The 20,360-nt window shown below is 38.6% G+C and overlaps 2 protein-coding genes across 10 annotated transcripts; both read left to right on the forward strand.

The window, feature by feature from the left end:
* Positions 1–1,073: 1,073 nt before the first annotated feature.
* On the forward strand, positions 1,074–7,788 carry LOC116252151 (protein-lysine N-methyltransferase EFM6). 9 transcript variants are annotated; one of them, XM_031626240.2, is made up of 10 exons: positions 1,074–1,518; positions 3,534–3,724; positions 3,929–4,009; positions 6,098–6,168; positions 6,283–6,385; positions 6,495–6,545; positions 6,751–6,889; positions 7,046–7,190; positions 7,262–7,364; positions 7,456–7,788. In XM_031626240.2, the coding sequence occupies exons 2-10, from the start codon at positions 3,574–3,576 to the stop codon at positions 7,614–7,616; spliced, it is 1,005 nt and encodes a 334-aa protein (XP_031482100.1). In that variant the 5' UTR covers positions 1,074–1,518; positions 3,534–3,573; the 3' UTR covers positions 7,617–7,788. The 9 variants fall into 9 exon arrangements, with proteins under 9 accessions (XP_031482100.1, XP_049933234.1, XP_031482099.1 ...); XM_050077277.1 differs by having other exon boundaries at positions 1,074–1,492; XM_031626239.2 differs by having other exon boundaries at positions 1,074–1,426.
* Positions 7,789–17,005: 9,217 nt separating this feature from the next.
* LOC116252315 (36.4 kDa proline-rich protein) lies at positions 17,006–18,207 on the forward strand. The gene is made up of 2 exons (XM_031626486.2): positions 17,006–17,873; positions 18,004–18,207. Exon 1 carries the CDS (start codon positions 17,056–17,058, stop codon positions 17,866–17,868), a length of 813 nt encoding a protein of 270 aa, XP_031482346.1. The 5' UTR covers positions 17,006–17,055; the 3' UTR covers positions 17,869–17,873; positions 18,004–18,207.
* Positions 18,208–20,360: the final 2,153 nt, after the last annotated feature.

The following is a 20,360-nucleotide window of genomic DNA, read 5'->3' on the forward strand; positions in this document are numbered from 1 at the left end:
AATTTTAATAAATTAAACACTAAAAACAATAAAAAAATAAAATAAGCCAGAAACTAACAACACAAACATAAAAAAAAACAACACAAACATAAAAAAACAAGTACATTTGCAACAAATAAAAATAAAAAGATAAAAAAACAGTTTGGGATAACTAATATTGGCACAAATCAAGGATGAAGCCGTGGGCGGCCACAGTATCTTTATGTACTCAGAATTAATATTATTCACAAAACTTTATTCAAGAAGTGGCATGCAAAGTCTATTTGTATTAATGATGAACAAATGTGATATTTCGCTTTACTAAGACGACCACAATTAGAATTAGTGCATTTTGATTTGGGGACTTGCCCCGGAAACATGTTGGTAGTTGTTGTTACATCACTTTTATTGATGATTTTCATTTTTTTTTTGTATGTTCGAAAATAAAAGTTTAAGTATTCCATATGAAGTTCAAATAGGAGATTTGAAATCGTTTCAAATAATTTTACAAAACATGGTTCTCCAAATTGAAAATGAAAACAAATATAAAAATTACCCGTTCAAAATATTTGAAAAACTTGGGGGTCGATTACCAAACTACATGAAATATAAATATTATGTGAGTGCTTCATGAATTTGCTCTTGTAAATATGATCCAAACTTATAAACGTGTTTCATAAAATCTACCTTAATCTTTGAAGTAGCTTCATTTAACGCTTATAATGTGTTTGTGTTGCTAAACGACATTGAAATGAACAACTTGTCCAATACTCAACCAATTAAACTTAAATAAACAAGGTTTAATACTCTAACTCACGAAAAACAATCTCATTCTTTTATCAACTTGTTAAGAGGAAAACTTCCCCTCTCCTGTCTTTTAATTTGAAATTAATCATTTTGTACAGGAATCTTAAATAAAATGCAGTAACTTATATTCAATAAGCCTTAACAAGAGTAGCGAAATCGAATGCTTGTTAAGTTTTACTCTTCATTTTATGCATCTGGAGCAAATGCCTGCTATATATAAAGAATCCCTTTATTAAGAAGAGTATAAGAAAAACTTGACCCTTAATATAGAAAAAATTGCATAAAGCCGCTTAAGAAATATTTTCCCGTAGTTTGAGGCTCGTTGTTTCTGAAAATGTGATACGAAAGGGCGGGTGATTTGGACAGGAACACCGAACGCAGGACGCCATTGAAGATATCAGAAGACACCAACTGCACCATTCCTAGTGCTTGTCGGAGCAAAGGATTGACCGCCTTGAAACGATTTACTTGGGTGATGTCGTCCAGATCATAAGGGGCTGAAGTCATTTCACTTCGGTTGGTATATATCGCCAGCTGAGAATTTGAAGAGGTTTCACCTACAAAATCTACGCTTCTGGTGTCCAAACTGCTTTCACGTCCAGTCCTTCTCCTTCTCCTCTCTCTCTCACACACACCCCTTGTTCGTGCTCTGTTCATTTTCCTCTGCTGCTTTCTGTTTTCAATCCATCTGCGGCATTCGTTTGAGGTTTCTTAATTGTGGTCTTTGTTGAGGTGCATATTGTTTGTCCAACAAGCACTTGTTGTTGCTGATAATGCATAGTTGACTGGTGATATTGCTTTCACAATTTCTGCATCGAAGTTTGGGTACACGTGGTTCGGAGCAAAACACAAACCAGAGTTGGGGATCCTGGCAACTTCGTGAATATCTGAGTTTTTGGTTTCTGAGATTGGGATTGAAATTTTTGTTCTTTAAGGCAGTTGTAAAGGGCAGTTGTAAACGTGATTGTATAGAGATGCCGCTGTCTGAGCCCCTGAGAGGCCAATGGCTGTTGCCTTCCCTTTTTTCTTCGTTTCTCTTGACTGTTTCAGGTTTCAATCCATGTGAACATACTTGATACATCGTCCTTTATTTTGTTTATTCTGAATATTTTGCTTGATCACCAAATATAGTCGGTGTGTCCCTTTTTCTTGGTATTGTTATGCAGGGGCATGACGTTCTGGTTTCCTCAATGGATTTACATATTAAATTTGAAACGTTTAACGTAAAACTTGCACATTTTCTTGTCGCTTGCTGCTTATGCATCAATGACAGACAGGAACGGGAATGGAAATGAGAAACGTCAGGGAGTAGGAAAGACATCTTTAATAATATATGAGGTATTTAGTTTCTCGGATAATAGCATGCTTGTTAGTAACTCAAGAGAGGAATTAAGCGGCTAACAGTATGTTTTCAACAAATAAAAAATTAGCAGTGAATACAACAAAAACCTAAATATCAGCTATAGTAGGAAGTAGGAACAACACCCATAAATTTGTTGGTATGCATCTATGCTTCTCTTGTTTCCTCAAAGTTGATAAATTTGACCATTCTAGCTATATTCTGCTCCAGAGATCTCAAGATCCATATATTTAATGTTCTACCTCTTTTCTGCCTTCGCATAACCTTCTGTTCATAATTTTCCTAATCTTCTTGTTCGACCCATTTAAATATTCTCCACAGAACATACCATCAACATACCATCTATCATATTCTTCACAAATTCAACCCAATATATGCAGTCAGTCCAATTATACTTCATAAGAATCAATGCTAACTCTGTTTTTCCACTCCCAAACTTTCAGTCAAGGGCAGTAAGAGAAAATCCAAATTGAATTACAATAATACAGCCAGCAGACAGCTACTGATTAAAATGACACTGTACTAGAAGGATTTCAATGGAAACAACTGTCCATCATAGAAAAATATTTGTATCTCATCTAACCATCAACCAAACTTTTAACACCATTTTCTTGGCCTCGAAGACTAACAAACCAACAAAGGCACTTCCAGTGCTATACTCAAACGAGTCAAACCATGTCAAGATTTCTCAATTATGTCTTAAAATGAAAGTAAGATTGAAAAGTCAGAAAAATTATTTATTTTGAAAATAAATGAAACATAACCAATATTCTCCTAGATTAAGTTCTAATAAACTTCAACTCAACTAAGTGGATACCAACCTACTAACTTGCATGTGAACTCCAGGGATAAAAACAACCTTAAACTCATTTACATGCTGCAGACCTCACTCTAGTACCATTTTCAATTAGCTTGTGATTAGTTATCACAAGTTAAAAGGTGTTTACTTTCAAAAGGTATTGAAGAAACAGGAGTTAGATTGTTGCCTTTCTGCCATGCTTTTTTATTGCTTGTAACGAAGAACCACAGAAAACTTGGAGTCTGATGGATCAGAAGTTTCTGATAGAGGGCATTCTCAAGTTAGGGTAGTAACGACAAAATTCTGCTTTCTCATTTAAACTTGAGAAAGTGTTGCAACTGTAATATGCAATTGTTGGATCCTAGGAGATCTAGGAATAATAACATTGCAATCATATAGTTTGTGTTACCTGAGAATCCTTCAAATATCATCATCATATATAATTATTCTCTGACATACTTTCTCTTATGTCTGCATTTGCTCAAATAATGATAGTTGATTACTTGATTATAAGTAGTATTTAGTGATGTAGATTTTTTTCATGCTTATTGCATTCCTGGAAGCCTCAGGGTTCAATTTCTATTGCAGGACTTTCTTTTTCCCCTTGAAGACCACCAACTAATTCTCGATGGAGGAGGAAGACCCTGACATCCACACAACATCCAGCAATGATTCCAATGATGAGGTCATGAGTGAGATCCACTTGGGCTGCCCTCCTAGCCACATGGCTCCATATATCTCTCGCTTCAGGCTCTATTCCCCTCATTTAAATGCCACAGGTGTGGATCACATTTCTGTTCATCCGATCTCCGAGCAATCATGAACAACTCTGGGATCCAGAAGAAATGGATTTATCAGATTGGTCAACAATTCTTTGTTGTGGTTTTTATTTTTTTGATTCCTTACCTTGGTGATGCTTACTGGAGCTTTTGACCTAAGCCTGCCATTTTAATGCTTTCTTCGCCTCATTTATTTCGAAGCAGGTGATAGTTTGGGAAGCTTGTGCGCATCAATCATTGAGGACAAAGAAGGCGATCTTGATGTTCCTCGTCGTAAGAATCGAGGTGAGTATTCACCCTGTAATTCTTTTAGTTGATTATTTTCCTCAAGAAAGAGATTTGGTGTATGTACATGCATAATTGAGCAAAAACAATGACCTCTACAAGAATTGATCTGGATAGAAGTTTGCATCAATGTGACCTGCTGGATCAAATTCTTTTTTAGTTTCTAGGTAGTAGCTAGAGAAGGTCATTCATTCCTGAAAATTTGCAAGGAAACATCCTCTTAGAGTAAAAGTAATTGGCAGTAAAAATTGATTATTATCATATCTTCACCTTTTTGCACCTGAAGTGTGTGAAGTAGGATTCCAAATAGTCTTAGGTTGAAGATTTTGAGAAATATTTAGGGACTTAAATTGAAGATTTCTTATGCTGATTACAACTTAATGTCCTATTTTCTAGCTTTTTTAGGTTCTGAACCTAAACCGACTAGGCGGTTCAAATCAAACACTTGGCCAATTTTGGCTAAGCAGTTAAAGTTGGTAGTTGGAGCCAAGTTCAATACTCCAATTTTGGGTCTAACATGTAATTTCGTGTGTTCTTTAAAGAGTTGGACTGTAACACCCCAAGTGTGTTAGTAGAAAGAACATGTGTTCCTTAATGGTGGTGGTTCGCCATAGCCTAAGTGCAGGAAGTAGTGAGATGAAGATGGTCATAACTTGAAAAAGTTGAGAAATCTTCAAGGTCATATATCTCATGTGCTACACAACTTAGTGTCCTGGTTTACAGCCTTTGTAGAATAAGAACTGAAGCAGATTAAGGGATGGGTTGGGATATGTCAACCAGGTACTCAGGTCTGTTTTAGGCTAAACCATTACAAAAATAACAGAGATGCATTGAATTTGGAGTGAGAAGTCTGATCCAAACCATGGGCAAGTGCTGTGGGGCACAACCACTCTGTTGCTGCTCTTTTCTTCCTTGACCAAGAGGAATGCTGCACAATGAGTTGAGTAACTTGACTTGTTTATCAAACAGGTAGAGTTTGAACCATATTTGATCATAGCTGAGCCGAGCTTGATCATTGTTGAGCTAGGCTTGAACTTGTCTTGTGTATGCCCCTGACTGAGAGAGGGAACTGGCCATGTAGTTCTTGAGAGCTGCAGCTTTTGTAACTGTTCATGATGATGATTGTGCAGGCAGGAAGCATAACTGCAGCAGTACCTGCACACTTAGAAATGAGGCACTGTTGGAACAGGTGGTGTTAGGTAAACATAAGGCAGCCATGCGTGCCCAAACATATACCGAATGATCGTGCTTGTTAAACATGAGACTTCCAGAGCATAAACCTTGCCGTATAAATGAAAAAAGTTTCATCCTCTGCAGCTGCTTGTTCCCATTTCTCTGTTGGGATAAAGTTCAGCTGTTTCTCCAGGAGAATCATTTATGCAAAAAATGGGCTGGGAATCACTGATAGAAGCTGGAGGAAGGACTAGACCTGTTCATAATTTGTTAGAAAAACAAATCCCTGGATGTTACACTGATTTTGGGTTGAAGACACAATAAACAAGAAGAGAATACAAAAGACATAGGGACTCACAGGGTCGAGGAAGCATCAGATTCTGTTTTTCCCTTCTTCCCCTTAATGAACAAGTTACAAAAATATTTATGGTTTTCCTTTTTATATTGGATAATCCTGAAAAAATATGTGTATATATGCCCCTGGTCCACCCCTAAACCCCTGCTCCACCCATAAACCCCAGACAGGGCGGTGCTGTGCCCCTTGCATGGAGAAATTGGATCCTCAGAAATTTACGTGATGCATAAAAAAAATTAGGCTACACACTCCAACATTGTTATTATGACATTGTGGCAATAGGTAAGGTTGCTGATGCTTTATTTGGTGGAAAAAGTGGCAACTGTGAAATTAAGGTGATGACAGCACTTGTTGCAAGGAAAACTGGATGGTGAATAGAGCTGATATAAATTGCAGATTGTTTCAAAGAGGAATCTGTGGTGTCTAAGATAGGCTTCCACATAAATCAGCATGGACTGCACATTATAGTTTCTACAGTTGATGGGCTCCTTATGAGTTGGGTCTACATTGATAAACATAATATTCTAGATTTTTGAAGATGTGAAATTCTTTTTTGGCAGATCAACCAACATCCTGTCCATTATTAATCCAACATAGAATTACATCTTCAATACCGAGTGTGGGACTGCAGGTCAGATATGGTTGCTGGAAGGCATTTGTATATTTATAGCCCTTTTTAATCTTTTTCTAGTCTCTCAGAGGGCTTATTGATGATTACGTGGTCATCATCTTTTCTCTCATTCAGGTCTGGAAAGCAGCATTTCTATTGGTTGATTTCATCTTACACCAGTTTTTAACATCATCAGATTTCTCAAATGAAGTTGCGTTAGAACTTGGTTCTGGAACAGGTACATGTAACACACTGAATTAGCTGTACAAATAAATGCTAAGTTGTTACTTAAACAATTTAAAATTAATATGTTTACTTACCTGTATGTTGTCTTATAATTTAAGCAGGGTTGGTGGGGATTGTACTTGCTCGATTTGCCAAGATTGTCTTCTTAACAGGTATCTGTTCTGTCATAAACCAATAGTATGATTTATTTTTGATACATTGACTTCTTCTTTGAGTCTTTATAGTAGCCATCCAAGATAATTTGTTTGTTTTGCCAAATTTTCGAGTCTCATCCATGTCAGAGTTACAAGATGCACTTGTAAATCCTGGTTATATGCTTATGTGGCACATTTTATTTCAATGAATTGTTTTTTGCAGACCGTGATGCTGAAATACTTGATAATTGTGCAACCAATGTGCAGTTGAATAGAGAATTGTTTAAATGTGACAATGTTCTTGTTCGTGAGCTCGACTGGAAGAAGTCATGGCCACCAATTGTTGAGTCATCTGAGATGAGGTAGCTTTTGGTTTATTGTGCACGACACACTGAATCAGCCATTGGCAATAATGTTACTTTCTTGTTCCTTATTTTTATCACCAGAAATGGCGTTCTTGTTTAGTTGCCGGCAAGTTTGCTATCTGATGTGGATCAACTCACTGAGTTGGTGCACAGCTGCAGGTATGCATGGAGTTCTTCAGAGATCCATATGGCAGAGCAGGCTTCTCTGCTTTTAGCAGCTGATGTCATTTATTGTGATGAGCTTACAGATTCTCTATTTGATACTTTAGAATGTTTGATGTCAAGAGGTTCAGAGAAGGCGAGTGGAACGAACCTTTATCAGTGTTCATTTGGACTACTGACAAATTACTAACTTCATGGTTTTTTCAGGTTCTGTATCTGTCCTTGGAGAAACGGTATAACTTCACTATTGATGCGCTAGACACAGTTGCAAATGGATATTTGCACTTTTTGAAGTATTTGGAAGATGAAGGTGAACTCTCTTCCATGTAAACATCTGCTTTTCTTTTTTCCAAAATGTTATTTCCTCTGTTAATATATGCTGGCAAAGGATTTTCTTCCAGAAAGCGCAGAAGGATCTGCAGCTGAACTCAGCCTCAGGTCGGCATATTTTGTTGGTAAACGCATAGACATCAAACAGATACCACAGTATGTGCGAGAATATGAGAGAGGGAATGATTTGGAGATTTGGCAGATTAGGTATGTTAGGTCTATGACCACATGAGTGTGATTATATTATTTTTGATTTTATAAAAGGTTAGTTGTTCATATTCACCTTTAAGGCTTGTCATAAGGAGTGAAAAGCCTTTTGGCAGTTTGTGACTGGAACAGTACCGTTCTCTTCCCACATTAGTGAACTTTTGCTATCTACGTGAAAGGCTGTAAACTTATGCATACATCGATGTGAGAAGAGAGAGAGAGAGAGAGAGAGAGATTTTGTATGACGTGAATGAAGTAAGTACATAAAATAAAGTAGAAAAGTTTCATTGGATGACAAGATAGATTTTTTTTAATCAGAAGAGAAATATGGCCATGAAATTCTTCCACTTCATCCCTTTGATTTGGTTTTCCACTTCTAGTGGACTAGATGAATGCATTGATCTTTTTTTTCCTTGATAGGCTAAGTGCCTGATCTTTTTCGAAAAGGATGAGCCAAACAATTTCACAATTATACTTCTTTCGGTGAATAAAATTAAAAACGCCATAGACGTCTACTTTTGGTGCATTCTCAAGCAACTTGTGTTTGCGCACTTCCAATGGAAAGTTGCGTGGGAGGTAGGCTCCCTACTTTATTGCAAAGGAAATAATATGCACTCCGAAAAATAGAGGGGATGCACAGGATCTATACAGTTAAACCATCAACAACATCAACCCTGCCACTACTGAACAAAAGAACAAAGCAGTAACAACCGAAACCCAAAGACAAAAACAGTGACAACCGAAACCTTAGCCAAAAGATCAACCAGCTGTATCTGCTGTCTGTCTCTTTATAGTCAAGGAACAGTCTTGCCACTTGCACTGGGATTTTCATAGCAGATATGGTCATGGGGGATATCCATTTATTATAAGCTCTTCCGTACAAAGCATCTCCATGCCTTCTTTCTATGGATCTTTTGAGTCTTCGTTTCCATCCAACATTATTGGACATGATGACAACGCTGGCAGTTTCTATTGGTGTGCTTTCTAAACACCATTCAAGAAGATCGAACTCGATGTGTCCCCAATCATTGCCGGCTTCCTTCTGCAAGCCACTACAGTGCTCGTGTCTTCCCTTAGCAGGGCTGCTCCCGCCTTCTATCCATACCTCTCTTGTGCGAGACTATAGCAATAAGAATGGTACATTTGTGCATGAGAATCTGAATGAAGAGGTGACGTGTGCTAGCCATATTGATTACAAGATCTACGCACATCAATTGTGAAACGTCTTCCATGAACTTAAAAAGGCCTTGAATGTGTAGTTTCAATTTCAAAGGCTTAAAAATTTGATGCTTCTATTGATGTATCAGAACCAAAATAATCTCACGTATCAAAACCAAAATAATCTCTCTTTATCTAGAAGGATATAAAATATTCTATCTTAGTGACAATTATTTTCAACATTTGTGGATTAATTCCTCGTGTCCTTTATGGTTAAACAAGCTTTCATCAAGGGACTTTGTCGAATTATCCTTGGTGTGTAGGTGATTCAAACACTTCAGGTCTTCTACTGTTTCAGTGAGAAGGTTCCTTTTGGCGCTTCCTTTCAATGGTAGCACGTTACCTCTCAATCCTATCATGGACCTATCTGGACCAACTTTTGATCTTAGCTCATAACAGCACACCCTTTTCACGAAGATCACTTGCCAAGAAGCTGCTATGATCCCATTTAGATGCTTGACTTCTCATTTGTTGTAGCGTTACTGTGGAGGCCTGTAAATGCTTAGTCAATGGCAGCGATTCTTGGCAAATAAGAAAAAGGGTTTTGATGCAACCGAAGTAGTCCTGTTCTTGTTATTCACTTCTTACGGCCATGAGAGGGATGTTGGTGCTCTATTTCCTTCAGTTTCCCCCCACAGTAAACGCTGCAGTCCAACCAAACAGGCCAATCGGTTCGAGAGGCATTGATGGACCTGATGTCATATTGGTACCTGCTCTAAAGCTAGTGTCAGGTTGTACAAGCACCTCATCTCACAGCGTCCTGTGGTGCAATTGGTCTATCATTGAGCTCATCTTTTCTGCTACTTGTGCTTATTATAGGTCTGTTGCTGCGCTGCTGCAGAGAGCGAGCCGTGGCTTCAATTTCTCAATGACGTACGCCATGCATTATTGCAGCAAGCAACTTCTCTTCAGGTCCCCCGTTTTGACATCTTGTAAATTGTGGTGTGTCGGTGGATGGAAGGTGACCTTTCTCCCCTTAAGGGCAATAAGGTTAGAGCAAGGCCTCAAACTAATATCCAACTTCATGCACCACAATACTCTCAAGAAAATCTTGAAAAACTTTCGGCACAAGGGCATCGATATCTCAAAATGGCAGGTGGAAAGATAGTGTTACAGAATCTGCACCATGTTGACAGTTGTAAAGAATGCGATATCTGGGTAGTCCCCACTATAGAACCCCTCTTTGTGAGTATAAAAATGCAGCAATGCACCGACAGAGAGAGAGAGAGCGAGAGAGAGAGAGAGAGAGTACCCCTTCCATTAGTGGATTTGAGTAGCAGAGAACTTATCATCTGTGGGCAATCAACGACGCTTTCACGCAGTCAATGTGTAAAATAGTTCTTTTACTTCACCCATCTGTAATTGTTTATGTTTTTAGAATTTCAAACTCTGAGCTCGAACTTAGTTCGAATCAATTTGGGCTTAGTTTTTGGTAGTTTACCTTATCTTTTGCGTACTTCTTGATTTGCAGGAAGTGTCTTTTGGCAATCAGGAAGCACGCATCCTATCTTGGTCACTATAACTTTTCTTTCTCATGGATGTCTGATAGGTATTGTAAGAAAAATCAATGCTTGCTTAAAAGACATTGAATCGATCACCAAATTGGAGAACAAAATCTCACTGGTAGATCTGTGTCTCAAGCTGCTCGAGGCTGTAAATTGCTCAATACATCTCATAAACTAAGCTGTGGGAAGCTGATTATGGACAGTAGATGCTCCTTCTGGCTAGCCGAAACTCCTATAAACTTCTTAGATAATAAGCATTAAATTTAACACACATCTCATAATTGCTCACGTAACTGAAACGTCTGTTTTCCAAACAAAAAGTTAGGAAGTTCAAATCTTTAAACAAATCAGCTGGAACTTGCTCAAAGCTTAGAGAGTTAGAGTTGAAGATTCATTACTCAGTCTAGAACAATGTGTTCCACATGACAATGGACTGGCGCAAACCCGGCCTCTTTACCATAACTTCTTTAAGAGTTGAAGCTCTGAATAGTTTGTATTAAAAAAAGAGAAAATCTTGAATTTGGCAGCCGTTGTTCCTTCGGCTCATTTGCAGGTCCTGTTATCCTACTAAAATCCAGCATTTCCAGATTCCGTTTTTTATGAGATCTTGTCTTGCCTTCTGTTGCTATCCAGGGGCCTCCCATCAGTTTCTGCTTGTCCCACAGCCAGCCATGATGATCTAAACAGGACACCTAGCATGATGAGACCTTCCAAACTAACTTTTTGTATATTGCAAACAATTCACAGCTCACAGCCGTTGCCTCTTACTGTCATGGCTGTCCACTGTTGCTTTTCTTCCTGGCAGTTTCTCTTCTGTGTGTGCCATCTGTCTGAATGCTAGATGCAGACATCCCACTTCCGGCCAAAGGGTGTAAATGGTTTTGCTGTCTCTTTTCATTGGCTGTGCTTGCTTCACCTGGATTCTGATTTCCTATATATATTATTAGTTGATTTGAGTCTGGCTTGTTTAAATCTCTGTATTCAAAGTAGAATTACGGCACATATGAATGTAAATGAGGGATTTATGTGGATATGACATGTTTGATTGTCGTTTTATTTTAAATCTGTTTAGTTGGATCTAGTAAAGGAATGCAGATCTTAATAGTAATTGGATTCGCTATGCATTTTTGTAACTGAATACATGGTTCCAAGTCTGGTCGATATTCAACCGTTATCTGATAAAGATCTGATCTGATTACTTTTTTGCCAAATCTTAATATAGTACTGTTACAATGGGGTGGGGTGGGGGTTTGGGGGTGGTTGGTCTCAGACTCTCAGGACTGAATCCAAACTCAACTAGATAGGATCCGATGAAATCAAGTTCGGCAAAGATTAGATTCAACTCAGAGGCGAAACTTTCACATCCATATTTTAGACAAAGAAGTTAATGAAGCATCAAGCTTCGCAGGCATCAAAGTATTTATTTTCATGTTCTGTTTATGTGGGCATTCTTACTATTAAATATATCGTATTGTGACTATCCTACAGAAAATAAGAACTCACGCGAATCAATTAAGCACCTGATGCAGCGCGTACGTAAATGTGTTTTTGCATCAGTACCGGATCTTGTCAGATCCATGTCGATTTAATAATTTACCTTCTAGATTGTTATCTGTAGATATGTAGATTTTAATTGGGTAATGGATCAAATCATATCAAAGAAGCCAACTTTTATTAGATTGAGGCGTTATTTTTATCTGTTACTTGAAGTTCAGGTGCTTACCCTTTAGAGAACAATTTGCTTAGGTAATTATCCACATTTCTATTTTTTTAACTCATGTTGATAATATAATATTTAAGTAGATGATGGTCTATTACTTTAGAAAGTTTGAGATGAATGAGAATAATCTGGTTCCATTCTCCTACATTTTCGACATCCTTAAATAATTTTAAGATGTTGGTAGCTTTTGATCTGACAAATCCATTTTAGATCTGCATCGCTTTCTCTGATAGCGAGACTGTCCGAAGATGACAAGCATATACGTTTGGGACCAAACAACAGAATCTGGAGCTTGAAAAGTTAAAAAGTACCCCTATACAACACGACAGAGAATGTTAATAAAACATCCATCTCCAGGTGAGCACTAGGTTAACAACTCACTTTAAATAAGGTCCGAAGACGCCTCAATTCCTCCTGCTCCTGGGGTTATGAACTGTATTTGGATGGTATACCCTTCAACTTTATGGTTACAACCCATTTTTTACAATCCAAGAGAATAACACCCACAAGAATCGAACATGTGACATGCCTTTTATGTGCCCGACCAGTTATCTTACATTTCTTAAGGTGCTAAAACCTCCTCTTATAAGGACCAAACAGAGAAGAGAAAAAGAGATCAATTTTCCTTCATCCCCAACACGGCACGTTCAAAAGGGGATCGAACAGATGAACAGTGTGTTCATATCAAGTAAATTGGAGCAATAACATACTTTATATTATGTCGACAGATGAACAGTGTGTTCATTATCGACCAGGTGAACAGTAAGTAGATTCATCATCACGATCAATTTATACATCTCTTTCCCAGAATCATAAGCAATATATGTCGAAATTAGTTCTTCTTAGTTACTGGAACACAAATCACAAATAGGCTGTTCTTTTCATATTCTCTGAGATTCTCAAGAGCTCGACCTAATCAAAGGCCAGACAGTCTGATGAAGCTCTAGCAGTTTCTTATTTTCTTTGGACTAATACAAACTCATAAATATCTAGAGCGCAGACCCCTTCAAATTCAAGAACCTTCTCTTGGGCTCGGGATTCACGTGATCTACAACAACTTGAAATTCTGAATTGAAGATCCATTGAACCTCATGGAACTTTCTCTCTGGCAAGTGCTGTGGAGTTCAGTCTTGTGAGAGGGAAGAGAACAGTGGAATTTGAACCCATTACCAGTCAGCTACCAGCCAAGGTTCTCCTCAGTTGTGCTAATTGCTTGGATTTGAAGCAAAAACAAGTATCTCATTAGTAAATTTGTTTCAGTGCCAAGGTGTTGAATTTTACCGATCCAATACATTAAGAGAGTTGTTTGACAAATGCCCCAAAGGTCGGAGTACATTCACGGACACTTAGTTTTAGTGTTCCATGAATCTATTCCAAAAATTGAAATAAATTCATGAAATACTACAATTAGCTGTTTATGAATATGTCTCAAGAGCGGATTCAAGAAACACTCACAAAGTGTTTTATTTGCCAAACAATTTCTAAATGGTTGTTTGACAATAGGAATATACTTTTCCATACATCTGCCCAATAGATTGGTGCAGATCTATGAAATAGTGTTATATGAATCTACCACATTTTTTGGAGCATATGCATGTAAAATTATGTTATTGTTCCCACTGTCAAAGGACTCGTAAGTACGTGTTTGATAGCTTGGGATTTGGGGCTGATCTGAATTCCTTTTTTTATAGGAGTCATAGGACCCACAGAGTAAACAAACATTGGATTTTCACTAGAGGTTTTGAAATCTTTAACATACGGTCAATACTTCACTAAGTATATTTGTCTTTTGGGGAAAGATGGGGGGACGGAACATCTGAGCCTTTGAGTGACAAAAAAGCTCAAAATCAGAAAAAATATCACTTTACTGGCTTGTTTGCGAAGTAGTTGAAGTGACTACCCTTGAAAGGTTCAAATGACAGCACATTTTGTTAGTCATACAAAAATATAAATGGCTTCTATCAAATACCCAAAGAAAAAAAGCAGGAAGAAAAGCTAAGCTCGATTAATCATAAAGCAGCTAAAGGCTAACTAGTTAAGTGTCATAAAAATTATGTCTTACAATTACTAGATGCTTATTTTTCTATTCTAATTGATAGATTTTCTAGTTTCATTTGTCTATTTTATAAGAAAATGATAATCTAATAGAGGATGAACCATTTTCCTCAAATTGTTTTTACAAATTAGAAGGTCACATATTTAGCCTCATAGCGTATGGGAAAAATTAAATTAATCAAACCTGTTCCTTTTTCGCAAATTCAATTAGGAGACAACATTGAATCATTTACACTCAAATATGGCATAATAAAGGATCTCTCCCTCTCTCTGTTATTTCATGTCAAAAGTAGTCTTAATTGTGTTGGTTTCTATTACAATAATCTTAACAGTTTCCATCATGCATTTTAAGAATGACTAATGATAGGAGCTTAGGGTTTTTTTTTTTTCCATTCATGAAGAGGCAATAATCGTGAATCTGGAAATTGAACAAATCTGATCCCTCATTTTACTATATACCAACAAAAGAAGGACCACGTAGGAAACCTCTGCACTAACCACGAAAACCCCATAAAATTGGATTGCCTCTGAAACGAAAAGGAATCAACCCTATGGAAAGAGCTATGCAGTAATATGAAGGCTATCTAGTTACGTTTGAATCTGAATTTCCACGTACCATTGCATGCCAGACAGATTTCAAATAATTGTATTCCTTACTCTCTCTCTTTCTCTCTCACCAAGTGATGTGATGGGTAGTGTGTTGTAGCCACTTATTCGATTCTTGGAGGGTGTTATTTTGCTGGTATTGAGGAGTAGTGTTGATCTTGAGATTAAGGGTGTCATTATAAGGTTAAGTGGATCGGTTCTTGTCCTTCTTTTTTTTTCTCTCTCTATATAAGAAAATTGAATAGTAACTTTTATTTTTTTAAAGTTCTCCAACCATCTAATTAATTAGTGCCGATTGATTTAACATGATGGATGGTTAAGAAAAAAGAAACAATGAGATAAAGGTGATAATTGAATGGTGACTTTAGTTTTTCAAATCACCTAACCATTTAACCAGTACCGTCCTACTCAACATGATGAATAATTAAGAGAGAAAAAAAGAAAAGAAAAGATGATGAACATTTTTGTCATCTAATTTTAGTTTACACATTTTTTTCTTGTTTTTCTGCAACTATTTATTTACTTCACATGAACAGCCCTTAGATGACTAGGCAACTGTAGACAATTATATATATATATATATATATAAAAGGCGTTCTTATGCCAAACTTGATGGGGTTTTGGGCCATTTCATTTTCACTTTTAGTTTGTTTTATCTTCTGGCTTTCAAGTAAGTTTGTGGGTTACTTTCCCACAAACTCAAGCGTATTATGAATAAACTGCAAAAGAAGTTGCCAGCCTAAGCGTACTCAGCTTAAAATCTGATTATATATACCTAAGGATAGAGGAAAAAGGTTATCAGAAGTTAACAGAAAAGGTGGCGATCGAGCAAAAGAAGAGAGAGAGAGAGAGAGAGAGAGAGAGAGAGAGAGAGGCAGTACGCCTGTAAAAGCATGAGCTCATGAATGTTAGGTAACGAAGGTAAGGAATCTGGATTTTCACTCTACAGAGAACGTAGACGAAAGAAATGTGGTGGCACCAAGCAGCCGACCGATCACATCAGCACTTTAGCAGAACGGCTCACGGACCTCGCTAACCTACAATGGAGACAGCCGTGCCTTTGCAGACGCTCATCACGGACTAGCAGTGTATTCCCATCTTCCCAGCTACCTCCTTTCCCATCTCATGGCTAGCTACTATTTTCACTCCCATGCTTATTCATTTCCTTCTCCTTCCTGTAAAGTTTCTCCGTGACCGACGTCGAGGACGACATATTTATTGCACCCTATTCTGATTGTACTCAACCAACTGTGCATGCATTGAGATTGTTTTTTCTTTTGGATTCGTCGCCCATGCATCTTAGATATTGTTTCTTTCTTCCATGATTTAAATGCCTTTTCTGGTTCATCTCTCTCTCTCTCTCTCTCTCTCTCTCTCTCTCTCTCACACACACACACACACACACACAATGAGCTCTTGGCCCACCGTGAGTTTTAATTTCATCGTCCTCCCTCTTTTTCCCTTTCCATGCAACGATTATATATATATATATATATGTGTGTGTTAAGGATTCAAAGATGTCTATGCCTGATTCGTTTGATGATTAAATACTGATACTGCTAATGCTCTTTTAGTGATTATTTTTAGCGATATTTTTACCTTTTTAACTATCTATCAACATCTATCATCCGGCAAATTTGAATTCCCACACATATAAGTTCTACTTTTACTATTATCAGATTGGTCAAATATATGAATGAGATGCCTTCGGCAAAAGGAATATTTTTTTGGGCAGAAGCTTCTCTCCACACCTTTACTTCCATCCAATCATTAATGTCTAGCCACACAATTGATATTATTTTATGGTTTATGCAGGTGTACATTGTGTGTGTGTGTGAGAGAGAGAGAGAGAGAGAGAGAGACCAAGCTCCGATGCTAGTTTCAGGTAGATTTACCTACATTCTTCCTACGTGCAAAGGCTATGAAAAGAATTCATTAGAGTACATGCTAGGAGAAGTTATAACTACGCCACCAAATTAAATGTTCGACGATTCCCGACTACAGTTTCTAGAGCGAAAAGGAAGATGAAGGGTCATGGATAGAATGATCAAGCAAATGAAAAGGCATGGACTGGTAATTCACGGGTGATGGAAAACAGGAAAAAAAAAAAGTAAAACATCTACTCTGAATTTAACATTTCATATACTTCTGTACAAGAGAATCATCACCTTGTTTTCACATCCTGTCATATGTACGCCAACTACCATCAATGGCTATTTCACCTCAGAATTTTTCCTGTTCACGTGAATGGTTGCGGTTCTATCCCTTTCTCTCATTCATCTCTCTATCTATATAAACATAGGCCTCACTCGTCCCTTTGTACCCAAAAACTCTCTCAGTGAGAGGAAGAAGCACCATCGATGGCTTCTCATCCCTCCAAGCTCTATGCACTCTTCCTCATTCTCATCGTCTTCGTCTCCACATCCCCTCCAATCTTAGCTTGTGGGTCCTGCAGGAAAAATCACAGGAAGCCTACCAAGCCCATCCTTCCACCTGTGGTCATTAAGCCACCCATCACAAAGCCCAATCTCCCCCCTGTGGTCATCAAGCCCCCCATCACAGTTCCGCCGGTGACAGTCCCGCCAGTGACAGTTCCACCGGTGACCGTTCCGCCAGTGACAGTTCCGCCGGTGACCGTTCCGCCTGTGACAGTTCCGCCGGTGACCGTTCCGCCAGTGACAGTTCCGCGGCTTCCGCCAGTGACAGTTCCGCGGCTTCCCCCAGTGACTGTTCCTCCGGTGACCGTCCCGCCGGTGACTGTTCCTCCGGTGACCGTCCCGCCCATCTTAAAACCGCCAATCAACCTTCCTCCTGTGACTATACCTCCTATAACAGTTCCACCAGTTGTGAAGCCGCCATCAACTCCCTGCCCACCAACATCACCAACTACTCCAACCCCACCATCTACTCCGGCCAAGTGCCCCATTGATGCACTCAAGCTGGGTGCTTGTGTTGACCTCTTGGGCGGTCTGGTGCACGTTGGGCTGGGTGACCCAGTGGCGAACCAGTGCTGCCCTATTCTCAGTGGCCTCGTGGAGCTAGAGGCTGCTGTCTGCCTTTGCACCACCATTAAGCTTAAGCTGCTCAGCATCAATCTCGTCCTTCCTCTTGCACTGGAGCTTCTTGTCACCTGCGGCAAGAACCCTCCTCCTGGTTTCACTTGCCCCGCTTAATTGAGGTGAGCATACTGTCCTTATTTAATTAGTTCTTGGCTGCCTGATAACTATGCATGCATCCACTGCTCACTACGGCATGCACAGATGATGGCTTCGATCTTCATCATGGTGATGATCATGTTTATGTTGCAGGTGGAGTACTCATGTGTGGAGAGATGTGTGGGAGAGACATGAAAGGATGTCTCAGTGGTGGTCTTGGTTGATTTTGAACTTCTGATTCTGTGTACAACATTTGTTCTTGTATTAAATTGGTGCAAGCAGTCTTGTTTCGTGTCAAACTTTCTGTTCCGTTCAGTTCTTCCATTAGATTGAAATGACTTAAATGTTCCACATAAACGTCTACTTTCTCTCTCTCTCTCTCTCTCTCTCGCTTGCCCCCTTTGCTTACTGCTGGTTCCCTCTTTCCTTCCCTGGTTGATGAGCAACATTCCTTTGTCACGAGTATGGCATGCTCAGATTCTCCTCACGAAGTATTTGACTACTCCAAGGAGAACTTTTTATTCGAGGGATCACAATTTGGGTCTCAACTTTTTGTTTATTTTCTTGGGAGGGACCTCAGTTTTACATGATAATTCTCAAATGCGGGAGACAATTGTTTAACTTGGAAAGTATAAAACGGTTTAAACAGAAGCCCACTTTTCAGTAGTTGTTAAAGCGAAACATGCATGAGGAAAATCAGAAGCATCAGTCCTGTATTTGTAATTATACCAAAATAGGAGGACTTAGCTGAAATTGCTTTCTTATTACAATAAGGTGAGCAGGAACGGACTTGAATTTAAGCAGGTTTGCTCTTGAAAATCCAGTTCTCATTTGGCCAGCTCATGATTTTATATGAGTTCACTTAGCTTGTAGAAAGAAAATTAAGCAGCAAATAAAACCCAGTTGTTTAAACAAAAGCCAAAGTACAAAAAACAACTTAATTGAGCAATATAATAACCAAAGAATATCCACACATGGGCAGTAAGGAAGGTTTTTCCTAGAACTTGAAAAACCACAATTTCATGTTTTCGCACTACAATGGCCACAATGAGTTCATTGAACAGAAAAGGAGTGTGTGATTCATTGCACCTCAAGAACTACGGATCTTGAGATGAGCAGATATGAGGTAATCAATGGATGCTCCCAAAGGGCATATGGCTTGAGGAAATGAGGAGCTGTGCATCTTCTTCTTCGCCTCTGTCACTGGCCTTATCAAGACAGCTCATGTAAGTCAGATCGCTATCTTAATTATTAAACCACTTCAAGACGAGTATGGTTATGAACTGATTCAAGTCACCAACTATTGAGTTGGTTCCCATCTGCACTACCCCCATGTATCTTTCAGTTTCATCAGCAGACAAATCCTTCGTAAATCTATGTTTGTGCAATTTCTATGGCAATTGATTCATGAAGTTCACTGGAGACGCTTCTTTTGGGGAAAAATAATAGTTTCTCCTTGTACTGGAACATGGCTCTACTGATAATTCAGATCCTGATATGTAGAAAACCGACAAAATTCATGCATGTTCTGCGACTCGCATTCCCTTAGCATGTGATCTTTCGCTAGCGTACTGCCTCACCATTCACTACCGAACAAAATGGTTTCCTTTCAGGGTCCTTTCTTTGTTCTTTCTTTTGAAAAGAAACAGAACAAGCGAGATTTCCTCTAAGAAGGTCCATTTCATCACCAAAGACGTGAGCAGGTGTGGTAAATTCTGACGCGAATGTGGACGCCTCCTTCACATGCTACTTCTAAGTAACATTATTCTGTGGCGTATGTACCATGGTGGTTGTTCTGCTATTTGACAGCGAGTTACAAAAAATTACCACAACTGCAGCAGTAGGAAAGAGATAAGTTGTTAACACATCATTTTAAAGGTTAACCCAACTGATAGCTCTCTGTTACTGAAGCAAATGGAAACTGCAAAGGAAAACAGTTTCCTGATGTTGCCTCATTCTCTACTTGTTTCCACGCTGAGATCATCAACAAAGCTGGAAAGATGACCACTCAAGGATTTTCACATGGTATCGTACCAATGGTTCTGAGTGTTGCTTGATCCTTCCTTGCTTCAGAGTCTCTAGAATTTTGTCAACCTGCTTTAGTTTGATAGTGAACATTCTGTACTGTCATGGTGGAAACTGGAAAGGTTGACACTCAAAAGCAAGAATTGGGCTCAAACAAATTGGAGATTGATAGCCCAAGTCCCTTCTTCCTGAATCATTAATCCAGTAGACCACGGTCTGTTCTCATGTCCCAAGGAGCTGCCATGACCATGGCTTTGAAAGCTAAGAACAAGCAAAACTTCATCAATGGTTGTTATCCAGAACTACACAAAATTGCATGAAACTCTAATAGTGCGTTTAGATGCAACAACATGGTTTTGCAATAGACTATCATGAACTGGCTGAGTTGAAAAATTTGTTCTCGACTTTAAGTTTATAGGGAACAATGCTATATACTTCACTATCTCTTTGGTGTTTTGGGAGACTTCAAAGAGCGATATTCATAG

Source organism: Nymphaea colorata, chromosome 4, assembly GCF_008831285.2.
Source record: "Nymphaea colorata isolate Beijing-Zhang1983 chromosome 4, ASM883128v2, whole genome shotgun sequence".
Taxonomy (NCBI): Eukaryota; Viridiplantae; Streptophyta; class Magnoliopsida; order Nymphaeales; family Nymphaeaceae; genus Nymphaea; species Nymphaea colorata.

Excerpts from the sequence above, each read along its gene's own strand:
- LOC116252151 (XM_031626240.2), top strand. The coding sequence starts at position 3,574 with ATGGAGGAGGAAGACCCTGACATCCACACAACATCCAGCAATGATTCC. Across the intron at positions 4,010-6,097 it reads TCCTCGTCGTAAGAATCGAG|ATCAACCAACATCCTGTCCA; the intron begins GTGAGTATTCAC and ends CTTTTTTGGCAG. Across the intron at positions 7,191-7,261 it reads TGTCAAGAGGTTCAGAGAAG|GTTCTGTATCTGTCCTTGGA; the intron begins GCGAGTGGAACG and ends TGGTTTTTTCAG.
- LOC116252315 (XM_031626486.2), top strand. The coding sequence starts at position 17,056 with ATGGCTTCTCATCCCTCCAAGCTCTATGCACTCTTCCTCATTCTCATC.